The following is a 25928-nucleotide window of genomic DNA, read 5'->3' as shown; positions in this document are numbered from 1 at the left end:
TACAGGCTTCTGCGATAAAAAGTGCCCACTTCAAAGCGATTATAAACACCAATAAATCCCAATTCAAGCAAAAAATGCTCGCTTGAGCATGATTTTTGTATGACTTTTGGCAATTACCTAGACGGTACGCTTAACGATCGTTTGTATTTATCTACCGATTGATTACAAAGCCGGCCCCTTTGACGTCTCGATACCTACACTCAGAAAGATAGTAAAAATAATGGAAAAATATAATTACTAATTATTTTTTTATAGTAGCAACTTTTTACATGTTAACAGGGCTGAATCTAGTGACATTATTTTTTTGCATCTAGCCGCTTGTTTTCAAAACTGTCAGTTATGTCAGAATAATTTTCGACTTCAAATCGACTTATTTCTCCCTCATATTTTTAATAGGATTTTAAGGAAAAAAAGTGCCAACCCCATTAAAAATTTGAATAAATCGTAATTAAAGGAAAAATTGCTCTAACCAAATTTTTGACACTTTTATGCGTAGATAACCGTAGATAAGATAGAGGTACTTACATCAAAACTTGATGGAGGGGGGGGTCGGTAGTGTATCTTCGAAATCGGTCGGGAGAATTTTATCGTCAACTATAACATGATACTGAAGCTATGTCATTTTGGTGCGTAGATATGTGTCCCGTGACGTACGCTTCCCCTTGTTTCATATCGATGTACCTACCCAAAACTTATTTATGTTTATATTATATATTTATTTTTGCACCCCAACAGGCCAGGAGGCCCAATTATAGTGGTGAATTACATCACAGAACACCCAGGCTTGAGAAAAATCACATTTTTATTTTTTGTGTTCTCACCGGGAATCAAACCCGGAACCTTCCGTGCGTGAGTCAAGCGTCTTGACCACTACACCACAGAGGCCACGCAAAAAAACATGAAGGTGGGCGGTCGGTTGTGTATCTTCGTAATCGTTTAAGAGAATTCATAACAAGATGTATGAATGTGGAAGAAGCTTGAAATGCATGTCAGAATAGACGTGTGTGGCGGTCCATCTTCTGCCTATTCAGTTCTGGTTTATTTTTACACTTAGAACTGCATTTTTTATCGCCCGGATACAGTAAAACTTCTTTATAATTCCATAAAAATGATAAGTCCCTACGGAGCCCTCGCCGAACTGAATGCGTTTTACTACGATCATACTTATTCAGACAATCGACTGCAACAGTTCGCGAGCGTAATAAATATAATTTGTACTAGACGTGCGATATTATTCTCAGTCGATACTAAAGCCCGTGTAGTTGTATTTAACTTTAGTACGATAGTGATCGCGTGCCATGATGGAAGATCAGGTAAGCCATACTTGCGTGTTGTTCTGATTAATGAATTCAATTTTACGAGTATACAATGGTATATTAATCAATGCCCTTGCGCAATTTGATTATGATCGACTTTATCAATATTGGTACTGTGTATAAACAAAAGTGTGTGATTTCACGATTTGGTTATTTTGGAGTAAGGTTTACATGTATAATGAAACAAATTAAAGGTCTGTGGTTTTAATCAAAGCTATATTATTTGTTACTATTCCATGTCTTTCAAAAAAATATTTTATTGTTTCATATTTCATATCAACGGGTAAGAATTGAACACTGTTGATTAATAAAACAAATAAAATATATGTTTATTTCTGTTTACCCATTAACAATAAATCAAAAGCAAAATGTATATTTTAAGATTTTCTTCTTCAATCAGACATTAACTCTTTTAACCGATGGTGTAAAGTCAATAAATTAGAACTAAATATTAAACAATGCAAAATAATGTCATTTCATAGAACAAAACAACCAATTTCCTTCGAGTACCTATTAGAAAACTCCAAAATTGATGTAGTCAAGTCCATCAGAGATTTAGGAGTTGTTTTGGACTATAAACTGACATACAACGAGCATATAGATAATACAGTAAATAAATCACTGAAATTACTTGGCTTCATTAACAGAATATCCTCTGATTTTACTAATGTCCGTACAATCAAAACTCTTTATTGCTCAACTGTTCGCCCTCTTCTAGAATATGCCTCAGTGGTCTGGTCTCCATTCTATGTCAATCGCATAAATCACATTGAATCAGTCCAACATCGCTTGCTTCGAAAAATAGCGTGGATGCTTGGACTAGAGAGAGATAATTATTCTTATGCTGAAATAGAGTCAATGTTAAATATTTCTAGTCTACAAAAACGTAGAACTAATATTGACTCCATATATATGTTCGGCATACTAAATGGTATAATCGATGTTCCATCATTACTGGGACAAGTAAAATTCAATATTCCGACTCGTAGATTGAGAAACAATGAAGTACTGTTCATCGATCAGCATAGAACAAACTATGGCCTAAATTCTCCAATGACCCGCCTTTGTCGTATTGTTAACTCAAGACAGGATCTGGACTTTTTTGGTTTAAGTTTACAACGATTTAAACGAGCACTAAATAAATAGTCCAGATCTTGTCTCGATGTCCCTTATGTTTGTCAATGCTTCTTTCTTTTTTCTTGAAATGTTTTAAACTACTCTTTTATTGTAATATTTAAACCTTATAAATTGTATACATGGACAATGTCCGTTAATAAATAAATAAATAAATAAATAAAGATTAACATATTACAACAGAGATGGAGAATAATTTAGAGAAGGGAATATGGAAGTCTGGGCATTAACAGGGCTTATGACCTGTCATTGGCTGGTTTAAGTAGCCACTTTATACACTGTAACATTCACTTTTAGCCTATGTTTGAACATCGATATTTCTTCAATTCTTCCATCTGTTGATTTTAGTGAAGTTAAAGAGCTGAAATCTTTATTATTGTGAAGAGATTCATTTGATCGAATTATTTCACATAATAGGCAACGCCTGAAAACAATTTGCTAATATCATCATTACCTTTCTGCACCTAATGGTGCATAGGGCACTGCATTGGTACACCAATCGCAGCGTATCTTGATCATTTTTGTAACACGAAGGTAAGATGATCAGTCCTTCGCTTAAGGTACCAGTCCAGGGACTATGAAATATTCTAGAGTAAAAACACCCCTTTAAATAAATATTTCATATCAACCATATCGAAAATCGAACCCGAGATCCTGTCATGGTGGACAAACGAGCTGACCATTACTCACGAAGTCATAAAAGTAATATATAATAACTTGCATGTATTTTAATACCCTGATTAATATACATATAAGGGCGGGCATATTGCCTTAAGGTAATTTCTTCCTACCTACCCAAACTGTTCAGTTTGAAAAAAAAAACAAGTACATGGACATATTCTAGGTACGTTGTATAATTATATACAAAATTTAAATAAAAAATTTACACTGTACTATGAAGAAATGGTAGGGATGGGAAGGAAAGTAGAAGAATAAAATAACAACTCAAACATTTGGATAGTGACATTTCAATCTTGATTTAAATGTAAATAAAGAAAGGGGCGTCTCTAACATTAATGTGTAGATTATTCCACAATCGAGCAGCTTCTATCGTGAAACAGGAGGCGAGAAAATTTGAGCGGTAAAGGGGTATTAAAAGCCTTTTCTCGTTACTAGAGCGAAAAGATAGTCCATGTTGTGATAGAGGTTAGAAGAGCTCTCTCAGATAAACAGGCGAAGTGGGATTATTAAAAATATTTATTAAGCAAGATTGTTTTTTGTGCCATGGCCATTTCTGATTTATTTTACCTATGTATTCTTAAGAAAAAATCTAAGAATGTGCTATTATTTTATTTGTTAAACAAATGTATTACAAATACTTACATAAAGGAAAAAAAAATATTTAACAATATCGTGATATTTGTGTATAAAATTTAATTAAATTAGCTTTGGAAAAAAAATATCAGTCACATTAAACGTAATCTATAATACATACCAGAGAAAAGGTAATATCAGACTACTATTAATTTTAAAAGAAGGCTAATACCCGTATACAGAGACAAACCTTAAGGTGAGGAAAGTACATTCTATTGTCTTCACCTTCGGGTTATTCTCTGCATTTGAAATTAGAATGTATCTTCCTCACCTTAAGTTTTGTCTCTGCATACGGGTATTAATTAGTCCTAGAGTAAACTTTGACATAAAATGGTAAAAAAAGATCATTTATGAGAAAATAAAATATAACTTTATGACATAGGTATGTGTTACATAATTTATAAACCGTAAATTTAAATAATAATTTGAGTGCAAATAATAATATGTATATTTGGTGCAATATTTTAAGATGTACATTTTTTAATCTTTGGTCTCAAAAAAATATTTTGACAACGTCCAAAACACCGGTAATACAAAAATTGCTCAATATTTTCAGTATGTTCTCAACAGAGAGAGAGAAATGTGTAAGCATTCACTATTATGTGTTGTTAACTCTTTTGAGGCGGAATCCAGCCTTTGTTTACGCTTAGTACGTGAAATAAGGATTTTAGATGGATTTCAGTTCTTTTATTTTACCAAAGTCAACTGACGGAAGATGGAAAAGTTGAGGAAACATGGATGTTCAAACATAGGCAGAACGGTGAATTTTACAGTCTCTCTAAAAAATGATGTTTTTTAAATAGAATAAACGTTTGTAACACCAGTAGCAATTTTAAAAAAATTAAAAATGGGTGTGCTAGAAAATGTGAATCCAGTTAAGGGTATCCAACCTTCTACCTCTGATTCGCAAGTCCGCCACATTACCACGGGACTACAACTCGGCTAAAATTCCAGTATCAAGAGATTTCTTCGTACCTATCTTAATCGAAATGATTTCAATATTTTAATTGTTTCCAGGAAGTAAATGGACACGTGAATCTTGGATACATAAATACTGATGAAAAACGAAATGGCCTCTCCGAAGACGAATTACGCCTTCCAACTTCAAATGAGATCAAAAGTTCAAACAATGAAGTAAGAATGGTTAAGAACTTTGTGGTCAAACATCTTACTAAATATTATTAAACAATTGTATATAACCACTCACCGACGTTGCTAAGTCTACCGCAAATCACCTAATTAATTTAATCACGAATTTAATAAAGATACAAGAGTTCAAACCTCACATACAAATAATATAGGATTAAAAGTGAATAATATGGAAATATTTCACATTACGTAGGCTTTGAAAAATAATATTCCTTTAATCAATAATCAGACAACCTTGCAATATAGCCCATTATATGATGTTCCATTGTAATTGTCACCCAATATCTTTTAAACTCACGCCCTTCCCTTCATCCTATCCCTCTTTTTAAAATTATATATCCCACAACATCAAACATTTTCAAAAATTATAATCAGTGGATGTAAGGGCTTCCAACTTAAAATATGTGGTTTCAAATAGGCATGTCGGTTTTATATTTTTTGGCAACAACTATGGTGAGGGCGTGTAGTCGGTTTTGCAAGTTAGTTTAATTGGTGTCCTGACAAAGAGACGGGTACGTCTTGAAACCGGTAGACATAGAAAAGTCGGTAGTTGGTTATTAAAAAATATTTTACGACATTCAGCAATAATAATTTTTATTTAAATTCTTAATTATGAATTTTTATTCAAATTGTTTATCTTATTAAACGTTTACTTTTATTTTTATTCTCAATCTTTATTATATTTTTAAATTAAAATGCTCGTCGCTTTAAATCGTTTTAAATTTGTAATTTTTATTCCAAATCGTATCTTTTTAAATCTTTAATTTTATTCTAGCTCTTAACTTTTTTGTAATCTTATCTTTCTAAATCTGCAAATTTTATTTTAATTCTTTATCTTTTTAAATTTCAAATATTTATTTTATTCAAATTCTTGAAGATTTCATTTTGCTACTGTGGACAGTAATTTTGTTTTTTTCAATATTATGAAATGGGAAAAAACATTTATGATTAAAAAAAAACAAAATTCAAACAGAAGGTTAAGAAATATGTGTTAAATAACATATATATTAAATACATGTACATTGTTATTTGTATAAAATTTTGAGCACACATGAGAATATGTGTATGTGTACCCTATTTCAAGATTTAAAATAAAATAAAATGAATAAAATAAAACGCTTTTAATCTCATTAAAAAAATACTCTTATAAATACTTGTATATTTATTGATATTTTCCAAAAAAATATTCGAATATTTTTAAAGGTATATGATAAAAAATGTTACCCTAAAGTTTTAAGGTATGGTCCTGAAAAACTGTGAATAACCAACCACTTACTGATTTTTCTATATCAACCGGTTTCGAAGAGCACTCGTCTATTCGCTGGTGTCCTGGCGAAAACATATACAATTATTCAGTTTATAAAGTTTATTTAAAACGTAAATGTTTTTAGGCGGGAAAAGAGGAGGAAAGACCCACGTGGTCCAGTAACCTCGACCTTCTCATGTCCTGCATTTCCCTCTCCGTTGGTCTCGGGAACATCTGGAGGTTCCCCTTCACGGCCTACGAGAACGGAGGAGGAGCCTTCCTTATTCCCTACATAATTGTGCTATTATTCATCGGGAAACCCATGTACTATATGGAGATGCTGGTCGGACAGTTTACCAGCAGGAATAATGTTAGGATGTGGGTCGTCTCGCCAGCCATGAAAGGTACTAAGCCATCGTATCGTATGTTGAGAGCTAATTATCAATCACTATCATAGGATAGCCTTAGAGACAACTATAAATATACTTTTTTTGGTGCCTCTCATTTTGTCCATTTTTATGAACACACAAAAAGAATAATTATTAAACTACTTAAGTCTTTTTTAAATGCAACTGGCCCCAAGTCATCAATGATCTAAATTTCAGAATTACAAAGAAACCACTACTTGGAAAAAATTGAAAAATTATGGATCATTAAATTACCACTGAACATTAAAATACTCATAAAAAAAACTTAAAACATCCTTAAATTTATACGTTTTTACATTGGTAGAATTAATGAAGAACCTTTGGTGAGAAACATAACTTTTTTGTTCCATTTTGATCAAATTTAAAATACGAACAATATTATCTCGCTTAGGTGTTGGAGTCGGTCAGCTGATAGCTAACGGTTCCATAGTATCCTACTACGTGTCTCTGATGGGGCTGACGCTGTTCTACCTGGCAATGTCCTTCAGCGAGGAGCTCCCGTGGGCGTACTGTCGCCCAGAGTGGGAGGACGAGTGCTTCTCTGCCGCGGATAAGAACAATACCAATAGCGCTAACACCACCAGCAGCTCTGAGCTGTACTTTGTGTAAGTTCTTAATCGAGTACATTATCTTACTTCTTCTTCTTGTGCCCTATATCAGGTCACCCGACGTTGGCAATTACTTCTAAATAGTTCTCTGTCTTGCGCTGCCCGAAACAACTTCTCCACACACCGCATTCCGCCCCAGTCTTCTAATGTTGCGCAGCCAAGGTGTTTGTCTTTTGCAAAGTCCGCGTTGTCCCTCAATCTTGTACATTGTATACAATATACAACTTATAAGTTGGAGGATTTCCTTGCCTCCACGCCGGGTGTGATCCAGTTAAGAAATCTTACGGACCTTTATCATTTTGACAAATTACTGTAGCAAATGCTCTCTTACGGAGAATGGTGACAAAATTTGTCCACGGTTTACAATGTATTATTCTGTGAAGCCACATCTCGAATGCCTCCAACAGTGTGTCCTTTCAAAGTCTAGGTTAGAGAAAAAATAAAACATAGCACTTCACCATTCTCTGTCTAAGTTTTAAATTCAATTTATCATTGCAGAATATTGACTTTATTTTGTTGAATGTTCCTGTTATTGTTTTAATTTCATATGCCATTCAGCAATGTGCATAAATGTATTTTTAATTATATCTGTTAGATTGTTCACGTCACCATTATTGATTTATAGAACGATACATTTTTCATAGAAAACATCAAAGAATCATTATGAAGACAAAGAAGAAGAAATCGGGTTGTGGTCCTGTGGCTAGTGTCTCGGACTCACGGACCAAAGGTCTGTGGTTCGAATCCCACTTTTCCCCAACTTGATTCCCATTTTCTAATAGTGAGTTATTTACAACTCGTTGAAAATGGCCCTCAAAATTAAATATTTGGGTAAATCATAAGAACGCAAATATTTCTTTTTTTTAAAGAAAAAAAAAAACTTACCCTGGTGTAAATTTGTATTCGAATGACTTTTAAACCTGTTCTTTTTCTATCTTTTTCTACCTAAAAATACTCTAGAATAGATTAGTTGCATCTGTCCTTTATTCTCGCGCGTAGGAATTCGAGCCTTATTATTGTTATTTTCATCTGTTAAGCTTTAATATCCAAACGGAATAATAATTATCTCTCAATCTGTTTTTTTAAATAAACCATGAGAATATATTTTGTCAATAATAGTTGTTATAACAGTCGGCTACAGCTGTCTGTTATATTTTTTAATTACTTAGTCTAATATTTTTTATTTTAATCGCTTCTAACTAGTATTTTTACATCGAAATATTTAATAAAGTATTTTTGTAAATTCAGTGGTTTTTGTAGCATTATTTTGAGTGAGAGATTATTCTTCATTACATTTAGATTACACCGAATACCAAAAAAGTGAGGCCCAAAGGGACGATAAAACGAAGCTCGGAGGGCCGAATTCTCTAGCATGTAACTAGTTTCCTGCTAGAGTTAGAATATTACTCCAGCCCAGGTATTGATGCATTCATTTATTGAAGAGACCAATAATTTTATAACTGATAATGTAAAATGCGTTATTTTAGTACGAATTCTTTTTGATTTACAGAAGAGAAGTTTTGAGGCAAAAACCAGACATTGAAAATGGCATAGGTAAGCTTACATTAAAATATAAAAATTACGTGAAAATACTTTGGTCTAATTTTTGGCATATTTACAACGACTGCGACTGGGTGTTTCCATCTTTAGGCATTCCTGATTGGCGATTGACTCTCTGTCTTCTGGCTTCGTGGTTTGTCATATTTCTGGTGATGATCAAAGGAGTGAAGAGTTCTGGAAAGGCAGCTTACTTCCTGGCCATCTTCCCTTACGTTATCATGTTCGCTCTACTTATCCGGTGAGAGAAGTTCATGTGTCAAATTTGATTATAATAAAACACCACTGTGCATGATTTGAGTTCCGTTATTTTTTCAGGGCTGTTACACTGGAAGGTGCTGTGGATGGGATAATCTTCTTCATTAAACCGCAGTGGGATCAGTTGTATAATCCAAAGGTCTGTACAGAATTTGAATTTGTAATTCATTATTTGCGGTAAAACAATTTAAAAGAGTGATATTTTTTTGTTATCTATTTCCATTTATTAATATAATTGCGCGGTGAAAACTGCTGTAGGTTAAACAGCTAGTTTTCGGATGTCTCGCAGCTCTGCCCTCGTAAGGAGGAGGGCAGTAAGACAGAAAAACCTGATTTTCAGAACACGGCGCTCAAAGTTTTGCTCGCGTTTTTTACGTCTCTTCTACAAACCCTAACATCATAAAACATATAATATAAAATATGAAAGAAAAAAAATCTTTTTGAATGAAATAAATGCTACATAAGCTCAAGGTATACTCAACTAATTAATCTTACCCTATTTTATTTTGACAGTGATTACTAAATATTATCGGATAAATATGCGACGTATCATAATATAGTATGACGACGGTATGTAGACGACATTTTTTTCCGTTTTACAGGGACGGGTCGAGAACTTCAGACATTTCTTAATTTCATAAATTCATTTCGTAAAGAAATAAAATTTACTTTGGAAATATAAAATAAAAAAAAAACTATCTTGAGTTGTCTTTTTCAATAAAAAAATGTTTTCAATATCTACCGTCAACCTACATATACAGACACAATTTTTCATAATAGTTAACTTACACATGCTACGTATTGGTACTGATAATAATACATGAAATGGATTTAGAAAAATGAATTATATTTTCAAAATCAATATGGATATTATGGAGAAAGGTTTTCATACACAACTTTAAAAAATAAATTTTTAAAAAAAGACGTCCCTAGAAAAACTCGACATGTTTGGCAATGATATTTGTGACGTCAAGATTCGTGACGACGCTCAATAAAATTTTTAACGAATTTAAACAAAGTTCAAAATAAACATGAAACGTGACGTATTAGGGGCGTGGCCAATGCAATGATCGTTTTCACGGGTATTAAAAATTAAAAAAACATTTTTTATGGTACTAATAAGAAGAAAAAATAATTTTTTTTCACTCGACAGCCTTGGATAGTTATTTTTTTAAATTGTAAAAAAAGTGATATTTCACTATTCCTCGAATCATCCGATTGCCCATAAACATTTTGCATTCCATTCAATGATACACAGGTTATTTATGTTCCACTAGCTGATACTAATAAAAAAGAGCTTAATACGATAAAAGAGACTGCTAATAATAATAGATATAATGAGAACATCATTTATAAAATATTAAATCACAAACAAAAAACGCCAACTTATAAGTAAATTCTACCAAACTAAAACTAACCCACCTGAACAATGGAGGCAGATTCTTTTTAAAAATTACAATTTTTCTAAACAATTATCCAATCCACACAACTAATAGTGCAGGAAAATTGTTATAAAATCATAAAAATAAAGTCCCTTAATATAATCAATCTGGCTATAAGGATATAAGGAAGTTCGGCAGTTTTGGAAAAAATAAAATAAAAACTAAGTTATTAATAAAATATATAAATATATATATCGTTTTGTCAGCGGTATGATTTTTTTATGCTTTCGTATTTCTGACATTAATCCATTTCGTTTTTTAAAGTAGTTCGTTTTCTTTAATATATTTTTTAATATTTCTTTAGTACATTTTCAAGAAACTTTGGCGAATAATTTGATGCTCCAATTTTAATCGATAGATTTGCACCTAGTATTGTATCTACACGTATTTTCTAACTTATTGTAAATTATAGTTTAATTATAATATTATATCCTAATGTAGCAAGTGTATAAATAATTGCAACATATCTTGACCATCACGTGAATGAAAGAAGCCTTTAGCTTCAATATATTTTTTTAATTACAAGATTTAGAAGGGGAAAAAAAAAAAGTCCCAAGATAAACCCAGATTTCATGGAAAATAAAATTTATTAATATTAAAGATAACATTTTGTATTCGGCTGTGATTAACTAAAATATTTATTTATTTCCTCATAAACATTTTACTACATATTTTTTAAAACACATGTCTCAACTCCATGGGACCAAAAGTCATGTGTTGAGTTGGGACGAATAGTATATCACCACAAATCTTTATACATATATAATTACTATGTACGTGTGATGTCACTGAATTCCTCCTAGACGGCTTAACCGATTTACGTGCCTATTTCAGCGGTATGTAGATATTTTTGCTACGCGTGTTCGTAGATTTTAAATTTTTCAATCGTATGTGTAAAAAACAAAGTTAGACGCATAAATCTTTTTTTCGTCGCCCTATCAGGGTTGCATTCAACGAGAATGCATATCCAAAAAAATGGAAGACTGTTTTTTTTGTGTTAAAAAAAAATGATTTTGAATGTTTACAAACAAAATTCTCTTTTTATGGATCCCAATCAGATTCTTTCCTTACATTCCTTATAAATTCTTCCCATTTATTTATGTTTATTGGATTTTTGGGAATACCAAAATATTAACTGACATTCAATTCATTTTAGAAAATCGCATTCATGAATAAAGTGCACCCCTGTTGGTGAGAAGAGCCGAGTTTGACATTTGCAAAAAGAATTCTATATTTGAAAATTAATTATTAGATGTTTTGGAATTCAACCATAAACAACTACCTAGGTACCTGCTTATCAATGAAAAGTCTTTTTTCAAGGTAATAGCAGGCGAGTCAACGTTTGGGTAGGACAACGTCTGTCGGGTCCGCTAGTATGATATAGAATCAGAAACATAACCGTAATTGAAAAATGTATATATATATATATATATATGGCAAATCAATATGGTAAACAGCAATCTCAAATATTTGGTTTACATTTAATGAAAAAAGAAAGAGAAAAAAAACGGAAAATCTTTAAGGAGTTTCCTACCCAAATCCCTCCCGCCAAGTAGAATCCAGTTCTCGGGTTTTGGGTATGAGATAATTCTTGCTCTGAGAAAATCTCGCACGGATATTTTGCCGAGATCTCTCTTTATTGTTCGATTATATTAATGATATAATATTTCAACTAAATCTGTAATATACGGCATTTAAATTTCCGTATGACGACAGGGTACAGTTTTATTTACGAATTAATATCAATGAGCGATGTTCTTTGTATTATAAATAAGCTGTTACGTTTGCAAATGAAAATAAAAACACATGACCACAATTGCAATTGCGAGGTTTGTGAGAACCTGTGATAAGAAATCAATAGTCATGTTTGCATTATAATTTGCATAGGAATTTTCTGAAGAAATTAGCTGCGAAAATAAAGCATTTTACGGTAAATGCATAACTGAATTAGATATGGTTTTACTAGACCTCGAATACAGATACATACAATTATTATTTTTACGGTGTTTGATATTTTCATTTAAAAAAAAAAAAAAACCTTTATTAGCATAAATAAACAATACATTTAGTAAAAAAATGGAACACTTAAGGTTGAACTTGCCAAAAAAGAGTCTGGCTCTTGTGTTTGGCAAGTTTGCAAAATAAAAAAGAAACAAAAAATGCAAAACAAAATAATAAAATAAATAAAAAATTAAACAATTTAAAAAATTGAGAAAATATAACACTAAAAATTTTAAAATAAAAACACAAAATTTATAAACATAGGCACATATATTTAACATTTATTTTCAAAATGCAGTTAATGTTAATTATGTCAAGAAGCTTTTCTTTAATTTATCCTTAAATTTTCCGCAATTTATTTTTTGACGTAGATTGTGTGGTAAATTATTGAAAAGCTTCCGTCCTATGTAAGTATAATGATGTTTGGCCGTGATAGTTATAATTATATTAAATATTGTTTGACACTGAAATATTATGTTGTTTCTGGATTGGCACCTGAAGCGCAAGACTGATCGTCTTGGTTTCGTGTAGCGGATTATCCAAATACGCTGCATTCAGTTTACCGATGCGGTGCCCACTGCACCACAGGGTGCGGATAGAAACGTGATGATGAATTAATGAAAAAAGATTAAATAGATATTGACATGTAGCTCAATCACAAATAACTATCGACGTGCTTAAAAACATGCTATCACAATGAACAATAATGAACATGCTTAAGTTATCGCAGTCATAAGTCAACGCGTGTGTAATCTCTAAGTCAACGCTCGTGTCGGTCTGTTTTTTGTTTTCCTCGTTAATAAATACAGTTCATTGGCAAAAAAATGGGGTTTACAATTACTATGGCGACTGCTTTTCTTGACATTTGGCTTGCCAACCGCCGGCTAGCATGATGAATAATTAATCAAAATAGCAGTTTTGAAATTCAAATATGTGATTGCGCAGCAGGATTATACGTCGCGAAACGTAAATATTTTGGCATTAAATATTAGGTGTTTACGGATGTTCCATTGTGATCGCGAATACGATAAACATCCATGGTGAGAAATTGTTATCACGTCGCTCATTAGCACGCCGATAGTTATTTATGATTGAGCTAATGGTCATTGATCTTTAGTTTAAATGATCGTTCATAAACGACCATTATTATTTAAGTTTGTAAGTGAAAATTCCTGATGTACGAGTTCATTGTTATTCTCCAAGAAAGTTCATTAAAGTATCACTCGTCTTTTATTTCTATAATAGATTACTTCGTCATCATCATCATCATTCCCTTTCCACACCTAATGATGCATAGGGCACTGCATTGGTATACCAATCGCAGTGTGTCTTGTTAGTTTTTGTTACATAAAGGTAAGGTTATCAGTCTTACGCTTCAGGTACCAGTCTAGGGACTATAAAATATTCTAGTGTAAAAACAGTCTTTTCGGATGATTTTAAACGAAAATATGAAACTAATTATGAATTATTTTTATATATTTTTATTGAAAAATGCCAGTTTTACGTTTATTTTCCATGGAAAGTTTACACTATATTGATGACAAATACCATAACAATATAATTTAAGTCCTTTTCAAACAAATTGTGTAAAAACAAAAAAAATAACATATCGTCGTTGCACATCAAATATGGTCCATGTGACTCGGAGCACATTCTGAGAAAATTATAAAAATGCGACTTTTTGGCATAAAGTAATTGATATTTTAAATAAATATATTACTTTATTGAAAAACACTGCATTTTTTCTACTTCGTTTATACAGAAGTGTTATTTTCGGTTTAGTGTTTTTTATATTTTTAATCGTTTTTATTGATTTTCTCAGAATGTGCTCCGAGTCACATGGCCCATATTTGATGTGCAACAACGATTTAGATTATAATCACATATGAAATCGATCTTATCGGCCCTTAAACACTCAATATGGTGCCAATGACGGCAGGCTTTGCATGGATTCACCCCTTACCTTTGATTACGTGTCTTTTTTGCAAAATGTCCCGTTTCTGTTTGTATAAGGAGTCTGGATACAACCTAGAAAATGTAAATAAATTTAGTTGTACTTGAATTTAAAATTAGAAGCCATGTTTCTAATTCCATATAGTATTTATTTGTAGTTTTGTATTTATTTTTTATCTTATAATTGCGATTTCATTTACTTATTTTTTTGCTTTTTTTCACATTTTTCTTAATGTAATTTGAAAACATAAATTATATGTACTTTTTTCGCTCCTTATATTTAAGTTAGTAGTAGTTTTAATGTTAGTAGTTTTAATGTATAGGATCTTTACCGACAAGCCATATTAATTGGCTGGTCCTGTAAAAAAAAAATTAAAAATGTTTTAAAAAATAATAAAAATGTAATATTGTATGTAAATGATAAATAAAAAAGAATAATTAAAAAAAAGAATAACAATTATATTCTGTTACGACATAAATCATTGAAAGCTGCTCTAATGATCTCGAGGTGTCTTTCAGATCAGCACGTTGCAAAGCAACTCTAAATTATATTAATTAATAAGTCCAAGAGTAATCTATTTATTACATTTTAAAATCTTTAAATAGTACTTACAACATATTAAAAAAATATATATATACGTAAAAGTTGTAATAAAAAACGCTTAAATTCCATATAAGGGTCGCCCAGATATCCCCTATTCCGAACAAGATCAATACAAACAAATATATTCACATAATAAAATCAACTTGAATTTAATTTCAAGGCATTACGAAAACATAAATTGAGACTATTCTATTGTTGATTAGTAAAAGATTGATAATTTTGCGGAGAAAAACTATTAAAAAATAATAAAGTGAAACTTATGTAAATATCATATCGGTAAGGCTTGAAAACGTAATCACTGTCTCTGATGCTTGTGGTGCGTCTGTCAGTCATTGAAACACCGTCATCTCATATCAGGGGACATGCCATATTCGGTACATCTCCCCTTCCGATATTTTTGTAAAAGATTTTTCCCGAATGTGATTTTGTTGTGTAGATAATTTTAAATCTCATCTACGGTGGATTATTGATTTGTCATTATTTGACCATTTACTTTTTCATTAATATAGGTTTGGTATGCTGCAACAACACAAGTGTTTTTCTCTTTAGCCGTTTGCTGTGGAGCTATTATTATGTTCTCTTCCTATAACCAATTCTCGCACAAAATATACAGGTTAGATTATATTTTAAGATCAAACATAATGCAATAATACGACCTAATTAATAAGTGTAATACCAATGATTGATTTTGTAGGGATGCCATGATTGTGACAACTCTGGATACATTCACAAGTCTCCTTGCCGGCTTCACCATATTTGGTATATTGGGAAACTTGGCTCATGAAAAGGGAACGACAGACATTAAAAGCGTTATAGGAACTGGTGGAGCTGGTTTGGCCTTCATTTCTTATCCTGATGCCATCTCCAAGTTTGACTGGGTTCCCCAGGTAAACAATTATCCACTAAGGAATGCCCCTCTCTAAAGTTTAGACTACACAGTTTATTTTCGTGATGGGTAAGTAAAATCATGTTGAGGTGCGCATACTTGCATCAATACTAATATTGTTGGCCATAGATCGGAAACAAACACATGCGTCTCACTACTTTTATAAGCATATATCCCTTAAAGACAAAATATTTATTTAAGTTCTAGATATATTATAAATCGTCGTCCAAATAAAATTGTTAGTGATTTAAGACACGATAAAGCCCCAAATATCAAGGAGGCTTTCAAAGCTCTAAAAACCACACCGGTACTGTAGGTATGCTGTGGGCAAACTGTCAAAGTACAGTCTGTACTGATTTGATTTGAATCTCGTGATAGATTTTTTTGTTTGCAGTTTTTCTGGGATTGAGACGTGTTGTTTCCTCCTAGAGTGCCATCAATAGGGAAATATCACATACTACAAATACCGATAACAATATTTGAAATGGATTAAGAAAATTTAATTGTATTTTTAAGATCAATATGGATATTGTAGAGAAATGTATTTAGACTTATGTCTGTTATCATAATGTTATCAGTAAAAAAGAAATTGTTGAAAAATATGTCCCTGCAAAAACGCTACATGTGTGGCCTTGATAATTGATAAAAAAATAAAAATAAATACAACCTTTGGTCAAAGAGGATTGGCCTACTACTCGGTTAAAGTGTACAATCTACTTAGTAATTTCTCACAATATAAAGTTGCTATTAAGAAATGGATAGTGGAGGTGGGTTGCACACGGATCAATGAGTGGATCAAGCCAAATAGGTAAAATGTGTGTACTGTTTATGAAATTTGTTCTATTGGTCTACATAAATTGGTTATATTTTTTATGATTATTTTATTTTTTTACTGTTTATTGTGTTAATGATAATTAGGATCATTGGATTAATTACGTTTTTTTGTTGTTATTATTATGTTAACTTTGTTAAATAGCTAATCTTAGGCATGTTTTACATTTTGAAAAATATTTCCTTCGGCACGAGACACCCCAGTGAAGGAACATTATTCTGTATATAAAAAAGAATACAAACAACATAAAAGTATAAATAAATAAATTGTGACGTCGAGATTCGTGACGACATTCTATTTGAACCGAGGCCTACTACAGTAGGCCTTGATTTGAACTTAAACGGTCACAAACAACGTTGAAAATTTTACCGAATTGTGACGCATTAAGGACGTGGCCAGTGCAATGGACCATTTTCGCGGGAATTCAAAATTGTACAGTATTTTTTTTTAATGATTTTTATTACTTATTAGTACACTTCGACAGTGTTTCATAAACCTTAATTAATTCAAAATCGAAAAAAGAATGTTTTGTTTTTCTATTGACTTTTTTTACAAAACTTTAAAATACAATATTTTCTTTCAGTTGTTTGCAGTTCTGTTCTTCCTAATGTTGTTTGTATTGGGACTAGGGAGTGCTGTTTCTCTCCAGAGCGCCATCGTCACAGCTCTCACAGACAGGTACACGACGAGGAAGTACTGGCAGATGGCGCTGGTGGCTTGTGTGTCTGGATTTCTGCTAGGACTGGTCTATGTCACACCGGTATGTACTCATAAAACTTCCTCGGCTAGTGTAAAGAAGGTATATTAACATAAGCTGGAATGAATTTACTGTATTTTCAGGGAGGTCAACATATTTTGACTCTGGTAGATGAGTTCCCTGGGACCTTTTTACTTCTTGGAATGGCCATCGCTGAAATCGCTGGGGTTTTCTGGATTTACGGTGAATATTACTTCTTATAAATTTAACATTGACAATGATGCGTCACATGTCTTTGTCTTGCAAAACAGTTTTTTCTTTATCGAGTTATTTACAATTTTCATGTTTTTTTATTACCGTAACTGCAACCACAGGAATTCAAATTATTTATAGGTCTAGAAAATTTCTGCGTTGACATGGAGTTCATGACGGGAGTTATAGTCACCAAGTATTGGCGCTGGTGCTGGGGCTGCATCACACCCCTTATCATGCTGTTTGTCTTCATCTACGCCTTCGTCAGCCTCCGGAGGACCACATACGGTGACTACGTACTCCCAATGTCGGCCTACGCCTCTGGGTGGATAGCTTTTGCGATAGGAATGTTGCAACTCCCAATATGGGCTGCTGTTTGTTTTATCACGAAGAAAAATGGCGGATGGTCAGAGGTAATAGCAACTATTTCCTAAATAATTTCACTCAATGTGCATGTTTTCTTATCACTGTTTGGTTTTTGACTCAAAATAAACCAAAAAGTTTACTGAGAGCCGAACAAAAAAATCTATACTCATCGTTATCTACGTATTATTGCCATTCATAAACATAATTTTTAATGTTTTTTTATCATTAAAAAAATATGTCGACTTTAGAGGTAGAACCGTAGACTTAGGACTGAGAACAAAAGCGTAGGTCCGAGGTTAAGGCGCTGATCTGATAGCAGAGCTTGAGGTATTTTTTTATGACAGTCAGTGGTTAACGACATAATCTAAATTACACCCAACATTGAAACATTTTGGTGATTCATGAAAAATTTTGCTATCAGAAATATCAAGATCTTCATTTTATGATATGCACGTAAAACAAACATTGTTGGTGACATCGAAAATAATATCGTGAACAGTGATCTCACTCGTCAATAAAATTAAAACTTTAGTTCTGTTGATGTCCATGTTTCCATCCAAAATTCTTTTTGCTAAGGTATAAAGATTTTATTAATTGTTTTAATTTTGTTCTAGACAATCAAGCAGTGCTTCAAGCCGTCAGAAAAATGGGGCCCCAAGGATCCCAAGATAAAGGCAGAATGGCGGACCTTCAAGGAACAAGCGAGGAAGGAAAGGAAAGCGATGAACTTACCTCGCTGGAAGCACATCCTGTTTTCGCTCAATGGCACATACCGCTGGATGTCCAGGAAGCAAGCTAGCTTAACTAAAATGTAGTTAGATTGCAAGGAAAAACTTCTTTCTTTTATTAGATCTGTGATCTTCATCTATACCTTTATACTAATACTATAAATGGTAAAGTGTGTTTGTTTGTATGTCCACGTTTAACAAAGCGACCGATCGACTAGATTTTTTGCACAGAGATAGCCGAAGAGATGTGAAGTAGAAAAAGGTACTTACTTTTCCTGCCGAAAATTTTACAAAAGTACACTCGAAAAATAATGAAATGTAGTAACAATTAGGAACATTATTCGAAAATGAGTGGAATGTCAAAATAATCTATCTGAAATTCATTTTTTAAATTTCTATAATTGACTTGCTTTATCTATGGTTAGTTTGGTTTGCTTGTCATTTTGGTTTGTATTAGGATTTTGGATTTGCGAAGAGAATAACGATGCTACGTCACCATAGACTAACGGATCATCAAATTTCTTTCATAGCGAAAGTTGGAAGGCCAAGCTTCCTTAAATCCCGATAAATACATCATTTCATCTGGAAAACTCTTGTTTTGATAGTGAAAATAATGGATAAACGAACATTCTTATTGATAAACGACGTAATTAATTAGTTGCCTTAATAATTTCTCCCTAATATTGCGTGAGTGAAGTCTCTAGGATATAATATAGGTATTAGGTACCTACGAATGCTTTTTTGAATGATGACATATTTTACTTTATGCAGGTATCAACTTGACATCGAGAAGTATTATAAAAGGATCTTTAAAAGTTTTGTCTTAATTACCTAGTGTAAACAAATAATTGATTTTAAACCTAGTCTAAATGTGCTGATTTTTGTGTGTGTCGAAGAGAATGGAGAATACAGTTCTGTTCAAATAGAGTAAGAATCCTGGGCAAGGGAAGCTAAAGACGTCATACTTTCACCATAACTGTAAATTCTCCTAAGCGATTACGAAGATAAACTACCGACCCCCTACTTTCAAGTTTTGAAGTAAGTACGTCGGTATGTACCGACGGGTTTAGTACCTCACGGTACACATAATTTCTCATTCAAAGTGTCAAAAAGTTTGTTCCGCCTAGCAGTTTTTGCTTTAACTTCAATTTTTTATTTTATTGTTCTTTGCCTTGAAAGCCAGTTTCAAATATGGAAGAGAAATAAGTCAATTTTGAAGCCGAATTAAATTCTCACACAACTGTCAGTTTTGAAAACGGACGGCTAGATGTACAGATAATGTGGATATTTTTAACCCTATAAATATATTAAAAAATCTATCCGTAAAAATATTGTCACTATGAAAAACAAATTTATCTTATATCTCTTTCCCTCTCTTTTACTATTTTTCTGAGTGTACGTATCGAGATGTTAAGAGAGCCGGCTTTGTAATCGCTCGGTAGATAAATACAGACTACAGACAGAAGTTAAGCCTACCGTTTTAGAAATTGTCAAAAGTCATATAAAAATCATGTTTAAGCGGGCATTTTTTGCTCGAGTTGGGATTAATTGGAGTTTATAATCGATTTGAAGAAGCCACTTTTTATCACAGAAACCGATTTGAAAATATAAATGAGAAACATTTTTAATTTAAATGAAGTAAGAAACGCGGACTAAATTATCGGGGTCATTCATTAGTTGGATTCGCTCATATGATGTCGAGATGACAAGTCGGTAGAACATAGCAAGGTAGATAGAGATAGTACAGAAGTTTAGTAAACCGTCTATGATATGATAGCCTTTATAATCGCGGCCCTGGACGAGTGTAATCGAATCGCACTCTTGCAAAAATCTTAAAAAAGGTAATCGAGTGGAGATTAATAGAAGTTGTAGGCGCGTTCGCCTACAATGTTTGAGATCCAGGACTCCAGTACATGTCGACGTAAAACATTTTATTGTGTGGTTTTCACTGTGATTTTTTAAAGTACTGAAATAAGGCTTAAAGCAAGGTAAAACCAACCACTGATGATGATAAATGTCGTTTGATCAAACAATGTTTCTGTTGTAGGAAAGGTTGTTCATTGCATAGATTATTTATTATTTTGTATTATTATTAAAAAAAAATTAAAATGAACATGTATTTTTTTGTAATAAATTGAGTTAAAATGCGTAAATGGTTTATTACTGCTTTGAAGCACATCTTTTTATATAAAAAAATTGATATTAAACACGGAATATTCTCGAAAAGTCCAAGTTACATCTTCACTCCCGCCATCCTGGAAGACTATCGATGACAATCTTTCGGCCTTACTCGGCGGAACTAAGGGACGCGGGATTGATGTGGGAGGAGGCGAGAATGCTGGCTGGTGATAGGGTCTGGTGATGTCCACACGTTTCACTTAGGAGCGGATGTGGAATAAAAATTTTCAAAAAAGGCATAAATGTTTTTAATAAATTACTTAAAAATTGCCATAATCAAACTTCTTAAGTTATCACTTGTTAGATAAAAAGTTCAATATCCGTGACGTGCGTAGCGGTTAGCGCACTTGGTTACCATACACGAGGTTCCGGCTATGATTCCCGGCAAGGTCAACATAAAATACTGAATTTAAAAATTATGTTTTTATTTAAAAAACTCATATAGATAAGATTTTTCAGCAGTTGGTTAAACGAACAACTGTAAAACTAACGCCGCATAATATAACCATATGGAATAACCCGATAAGCCTCTAAAATAGAAGCTTATCGGGTTATTCCTCTTAAACATAAACATTTTAAAAAGTCCTACGTCTTTATGTAGCAAAAGTAATCGAGATACGCTGCATTTCTTATTTATCAAAGCAGCAAAGCAGAAAATTTAAAATTACAAAGGAATGCATAGCAATAAAAATATACATGTATATTGTAAAATTAAAATAATATAAATAACATAAATATTAAAATTAATTGCAATAGAGTGAAAACCTTTTTTGAGAAGATAATATGGAATTCCAGGCATTTACAAGACTTATGACCTGACATTGGCTGGTTAAGTGACTACTTGACACACTGTTACATTCACCATTTTACCTCTGGTTCACATATCAACATTTTGCTTAGGCTCTCCCATCGGTTAACTCTTGTAAATAAAAAAGCTGAAACCTTTGTTGATAAGCCAGCCATGGCCATAGCACATGTGCCATTAACTAGCCAATGACAGGTCATAAGTGCTGTAAACGCCAAGACTTCCGTATTTCCCTCTCAAAAAAGGTTTCCCCTTTGCTACAATTGATTTCAATCTTGATAGCCCCCTAGGGAGTGAAATTCAGCCATGTCCACAAACATTCGGATATATCTTCAAAATATTGCTCTCATAAATAATATTGAAGTTCGTACCTATACGAGGATAAAGTAATAACAATATCGTTTGTTATTTTAATTATTTGATGAATTTTCTTTATCTTTTATCTCGATATGTTTTCACGTTTTACTAATGCGAATTTCGGCTGTGATAATCCTATAAGATCTAAATAATTAATTATATATACATGTGATATATAAAATAAAAATAAAGTCTTGATTAATGTCATTGGATTAAATTTTGTTAGAATTCATGATTACTTTCATAATGTTTTTGAATCACAAACAGTGATAAACGTAACTTGCCAATGGTCGGTATTTTACCGAATGTTTATAGTCCTTAAAATGTAACATGATTAGAATGACAGCTGTCAGAAAAAGTGACGACATAACTTTGTAGTAACGTCAAAGGAGTTATTTATATTGACACACGAAAAATCATTTGTATCTGGCGTGTCAATTAATTTTTTTAATACAATGCTTGAAACATAAATCAACATTAATGTATAAAATCAGCGTTGAAACTAAAAGAAAACTAAAATAAACCTAATTATTAACGAGGTTCTTACAAGGTTACATCAATTTGCATAAACGTTAGAGATGGGACAAATTGATCGAATAAAAAAATAATTCATTTGATGTTGTTCATGAAAAAAGTATAAACGTCTTATTTTTTGTTGAATAATTGTGTTAAACACACTATAACAGGCTTGTTTTTTGCGTTTTTTGTATCAATTTTCGGAAACAGAGTTTCATGATTGCATGAAATAACTGATAAAATCGATTTGATCAGTGATCAGTAATTTCCCATCACTACTGAAATTAGTTTGACAGCTGTCATTCTAATCAAGCTATATTTTAAGGACTATAGTGAAAATATATTGACATTCTTAACGTTTGTGTGGCTGTGATGTCACACTAGTCGACATAGGACACAAGACGTGATATAACTCTCTAATTTTTTTAAATGATGAACTCGTATTTTTTGTATTCTTCAAATGGACATTTTCACACCGGATTTGGAACGTAACATTTATATAACTATGCAGGATGTTAATACAAACATATTTATCCTGTAAAAAAATCTTCAATTCGCACGTCCTATTTCTGTATTTTGAAATTGGTACTTTAAATCTTTGTGGCTATTACTAAACTCTTTGAAGCCTATGTATTGCAAACATCTAGTACGGAACATCGTAGACTTCAAAAGTCCAATATAAATCAAGAATGTTTTGAGTATGTCCAAATGTTTGTAGACTGGCTCGGTTTCCTTTTTTTTTATAAAATAAAAATTTGCGTTTTTATGATTTACCCAAATATTTAATTTTAAGGGCCATTTTCAACGAGTTGTAAATAAATCACTATTAGAAAATGGAAATAAAGTTTGAGTAGAGTGGGATTCGAACCACGGACCATTGGTCCGTGAGTCCGAGACACTAGCCGCAGGACCACAACCCGATTTAAAATCTAAATTCAGATCTAAATTTAATCTAATAGAAGGGAATATGGAAGTCTAGGCATTTACAGGGCTCATGACCTGTCATTGGCTGGTTTAAGTGGCCACTTTACACACTATGTAACATACATCATTTTGCCTATGTTTAAACATCCATATTTCTTCAATTTTTCCATCTGTTGATTTTAGTAAAAATTAGTATTAATATACATCCCTTACATGAGTATCATACAGTAAGTGAATGATTTTAATTATTATGACAATTACTAAGTATAAGTGTTATAACACTATTATATATTTTATATACATATTAATGACTTGTACCTTGACTACAATTTAAAAGTAAAAATTATTATGAATTCATAAAAATCATATTGATGCCTTAACAAGCAATCACATAAACAAAGACCTAATTCTATTGACTAAATTGACAAACACAAACTTACTTAAAATTAATTTTAAAAAAATGATAAATTATCCATTTGAATCTAGAAAAAATGTTATAAAATAAATGCTTACATAAATGATGAACGACTTTCCATTAGTCATGTTAAATACTAGTAGGACTAACAAAAGACTGACAATTGACATGGTCATTATAGACAATTCATATCAATAATTTAATCAGTAAAGTGGCGAAATTTTCGAGTATTTTTTACAAAATCAAAAACTATGTTCCAAAAAACGAAAAAAAATCTAATGTATAAAGCCTACGTAAAAATTGTAATTTTTTATTTGCAGCTACTATGGAGAACAGATAATCAAAATTATTTAAATACAAAGACAGCAAAATAAAATATTTAAGTTAGTATATGACCTCCCTTATCTAACAGCAACTAAAGTAGTGTTTAAACAAACTAAACAATTAAATGTAACCGAACTCTTTTAAATAGAATGTTTAAAATGTATTCATAAATTATCCAATGACGTAACTGTATACGAATAACTAAAACTTGAAAAAAATTGTGGTATACACGGACCAATACAAGAATATCAGAACAATATCATATGTAACATTCTAAAACGAGACAAGGACAGTCGTGACTAATAAACCATGGACTGAAATTATGCAATAAACTACACGACAAAACCAAACAAAAGACTCAGACAACCTTTACAAAAGATGTTAAAAATATTATCAATAACAATAGAATATGAATTTAAAAAAGGATAAATGAATGTAATCCGCAAGGGTTTTCAAATAAAATTTCAATTAACAAAGAAGTTATTATGAAATCTTTTTGTATTTCTTTTTTATTGATTTATTAGTATTTTTTTCAATCGGTTATGCACATGAAATTATTTTCACAATATTATTTATTATTTTATCCATTACTAAATATATCTGAATCATTTCATCGTACTTTGAACTCTAAACCCAGATTAGTTGAAACAAATGTAAAATACACAAAGGAGACCACAATTACTGAAACTCATCGAATACCTTTTATTCTCAAGTCAGAACTTGCAATCAAAATTCAATAAATTAAGAAATCATTATCAGTACGTAGGTATTTTGCACGCCATTATTTTGGTAATCATATATTTATTTCTTTTAACAATTTATTTTTATTTTAGAATCTTGAAACGGGGTACATATAAACATATTCTCAGGTGTGTTCTGATAATAACACTGTACAGTACATAAGTATATTAAAATGTTTTTAAAAAAAAATGTGTACCACTATATTTTTTTATTATTAAATAATCAACAAGTTTCTACCATGGTGTTATTGCCGAAACTAGTTGGTTATTGAATTATGAAACAAAAATGTGGTACATAGAAAAAAAAATCTAGACATCCACATTACCTTCTAAAAATTGTTTTCCTTATCTGTTGCAACGAATGTCGATCTAATTAACTCCCTAGAGAGAAAATCCAACCAGTCTGCAAATGTCTAAATATCTAAACATACTCGAAACATTGTTGAAAAAAAAATATTTAAAAAACCGAATAGTTGCTTAGTTTTGCAGGGGAGAAAACAGAAGTGCGGAGGGGGTAGCTAGCTCTGTGATTTGCAGAAGAAAGCAACTAATTGTTTTAATTTTTATTTTGACACGCTTTTAAATTATTTTTTAAATATATAAACATGTCATCTAGCTCATACTGATCATTGTGGTTTTCATTGTGTCGAATCTGACAGGGTTTACCATACAGGCTGTATATCAACAATGTTTTTAGTATGTCCAAATGTTTGAAGACAGGTTGGATTTTCTCCTGGGAGTAAATAAGATCTAAATTCGTTGCAACAGAGAGGGAAAACTTTTTTGAGAAGTCTAGGCTCACCTGACATTGGCTGGTTTAAGTGTCCACTTAGCGCACTATGTAACATTTACTATTCTGACGATTATTATATATTAAACAAAATCTTATTTAATTTAC

The 25928-nt window shown here is 31.9% G+C and overlaps 1 protein-coding gene across 1 annotated transcript; it reads left to right on the top strand.

The window, feature by feature from the left end:
• Positions 1-1175: 1175 nt before the first annotated feature.
• LOC148284030 (sodium-dependent nutrient amino acid transporter 1-like) lies at positions 1176-20914 on the top strand. Its single transcript, XM_088242802.1, has 13 exons — positions 1176-1313; positions 4782-4898; positions 6305-6563; positions 6979-7192; positions 8706-8749; positions 8846-8993; positions 9071-9149; positions 15520-15623; positions 15705-15897; positions 17312-17488; positions 17569-17668; positions 17819-18090; positions 18658-20914. Exons 1-13 carry the CDS (start codon positions 1299-1301, stop codon positions 18856-18858), a joined length of 1923 nt encoding a protein of 640 aa, XP_088098928.1. The 5' UTR covers positions 1176-1298; the 3' UTR covers positions 18859-20914.
• Positions 20915-25928: the final 5014 nt, after the last annotated feature.

Source organism: Micrasema longulum, unplaced genomic scaffold (assembly GCF_059751315.1).
Source record: "Micrasema longulum isolate JH-2025_06_02 unplaced genomic scaffold, ASM5975131v1 h1tg000165l, whole genome shotgun sequence".
NCBI lineage: Eukaryota > Metazoa > Arthropoda > Insecta > Trichoptera > Brachycentridae > Micrasema > Micrasema longulum.
This window is presented reverse-complemented; position numbering and strand designations above follow the sequence as displayed.

Excerpts from the sequence above, each read along its gene's own strand:
- LOC148284030 (XM_088242802.1), top strand. Across the intron at positions 7,193-8,705 it reads AGCTCTGAGCTGTACTTTGT|AAGAGAAGTTTTGAGGCAAA; the intron begins GTAAGTTCTTAA and ends TTTGATTTACAG. Across the intron at positions 15,898-17,311 it reads AGTTTGACTGGGTTCCCCAG|TTGTTTGCAGTTCTGTTCTT; the intron begins GTAAACAATTAT and ends ATTTTCTTTCAG.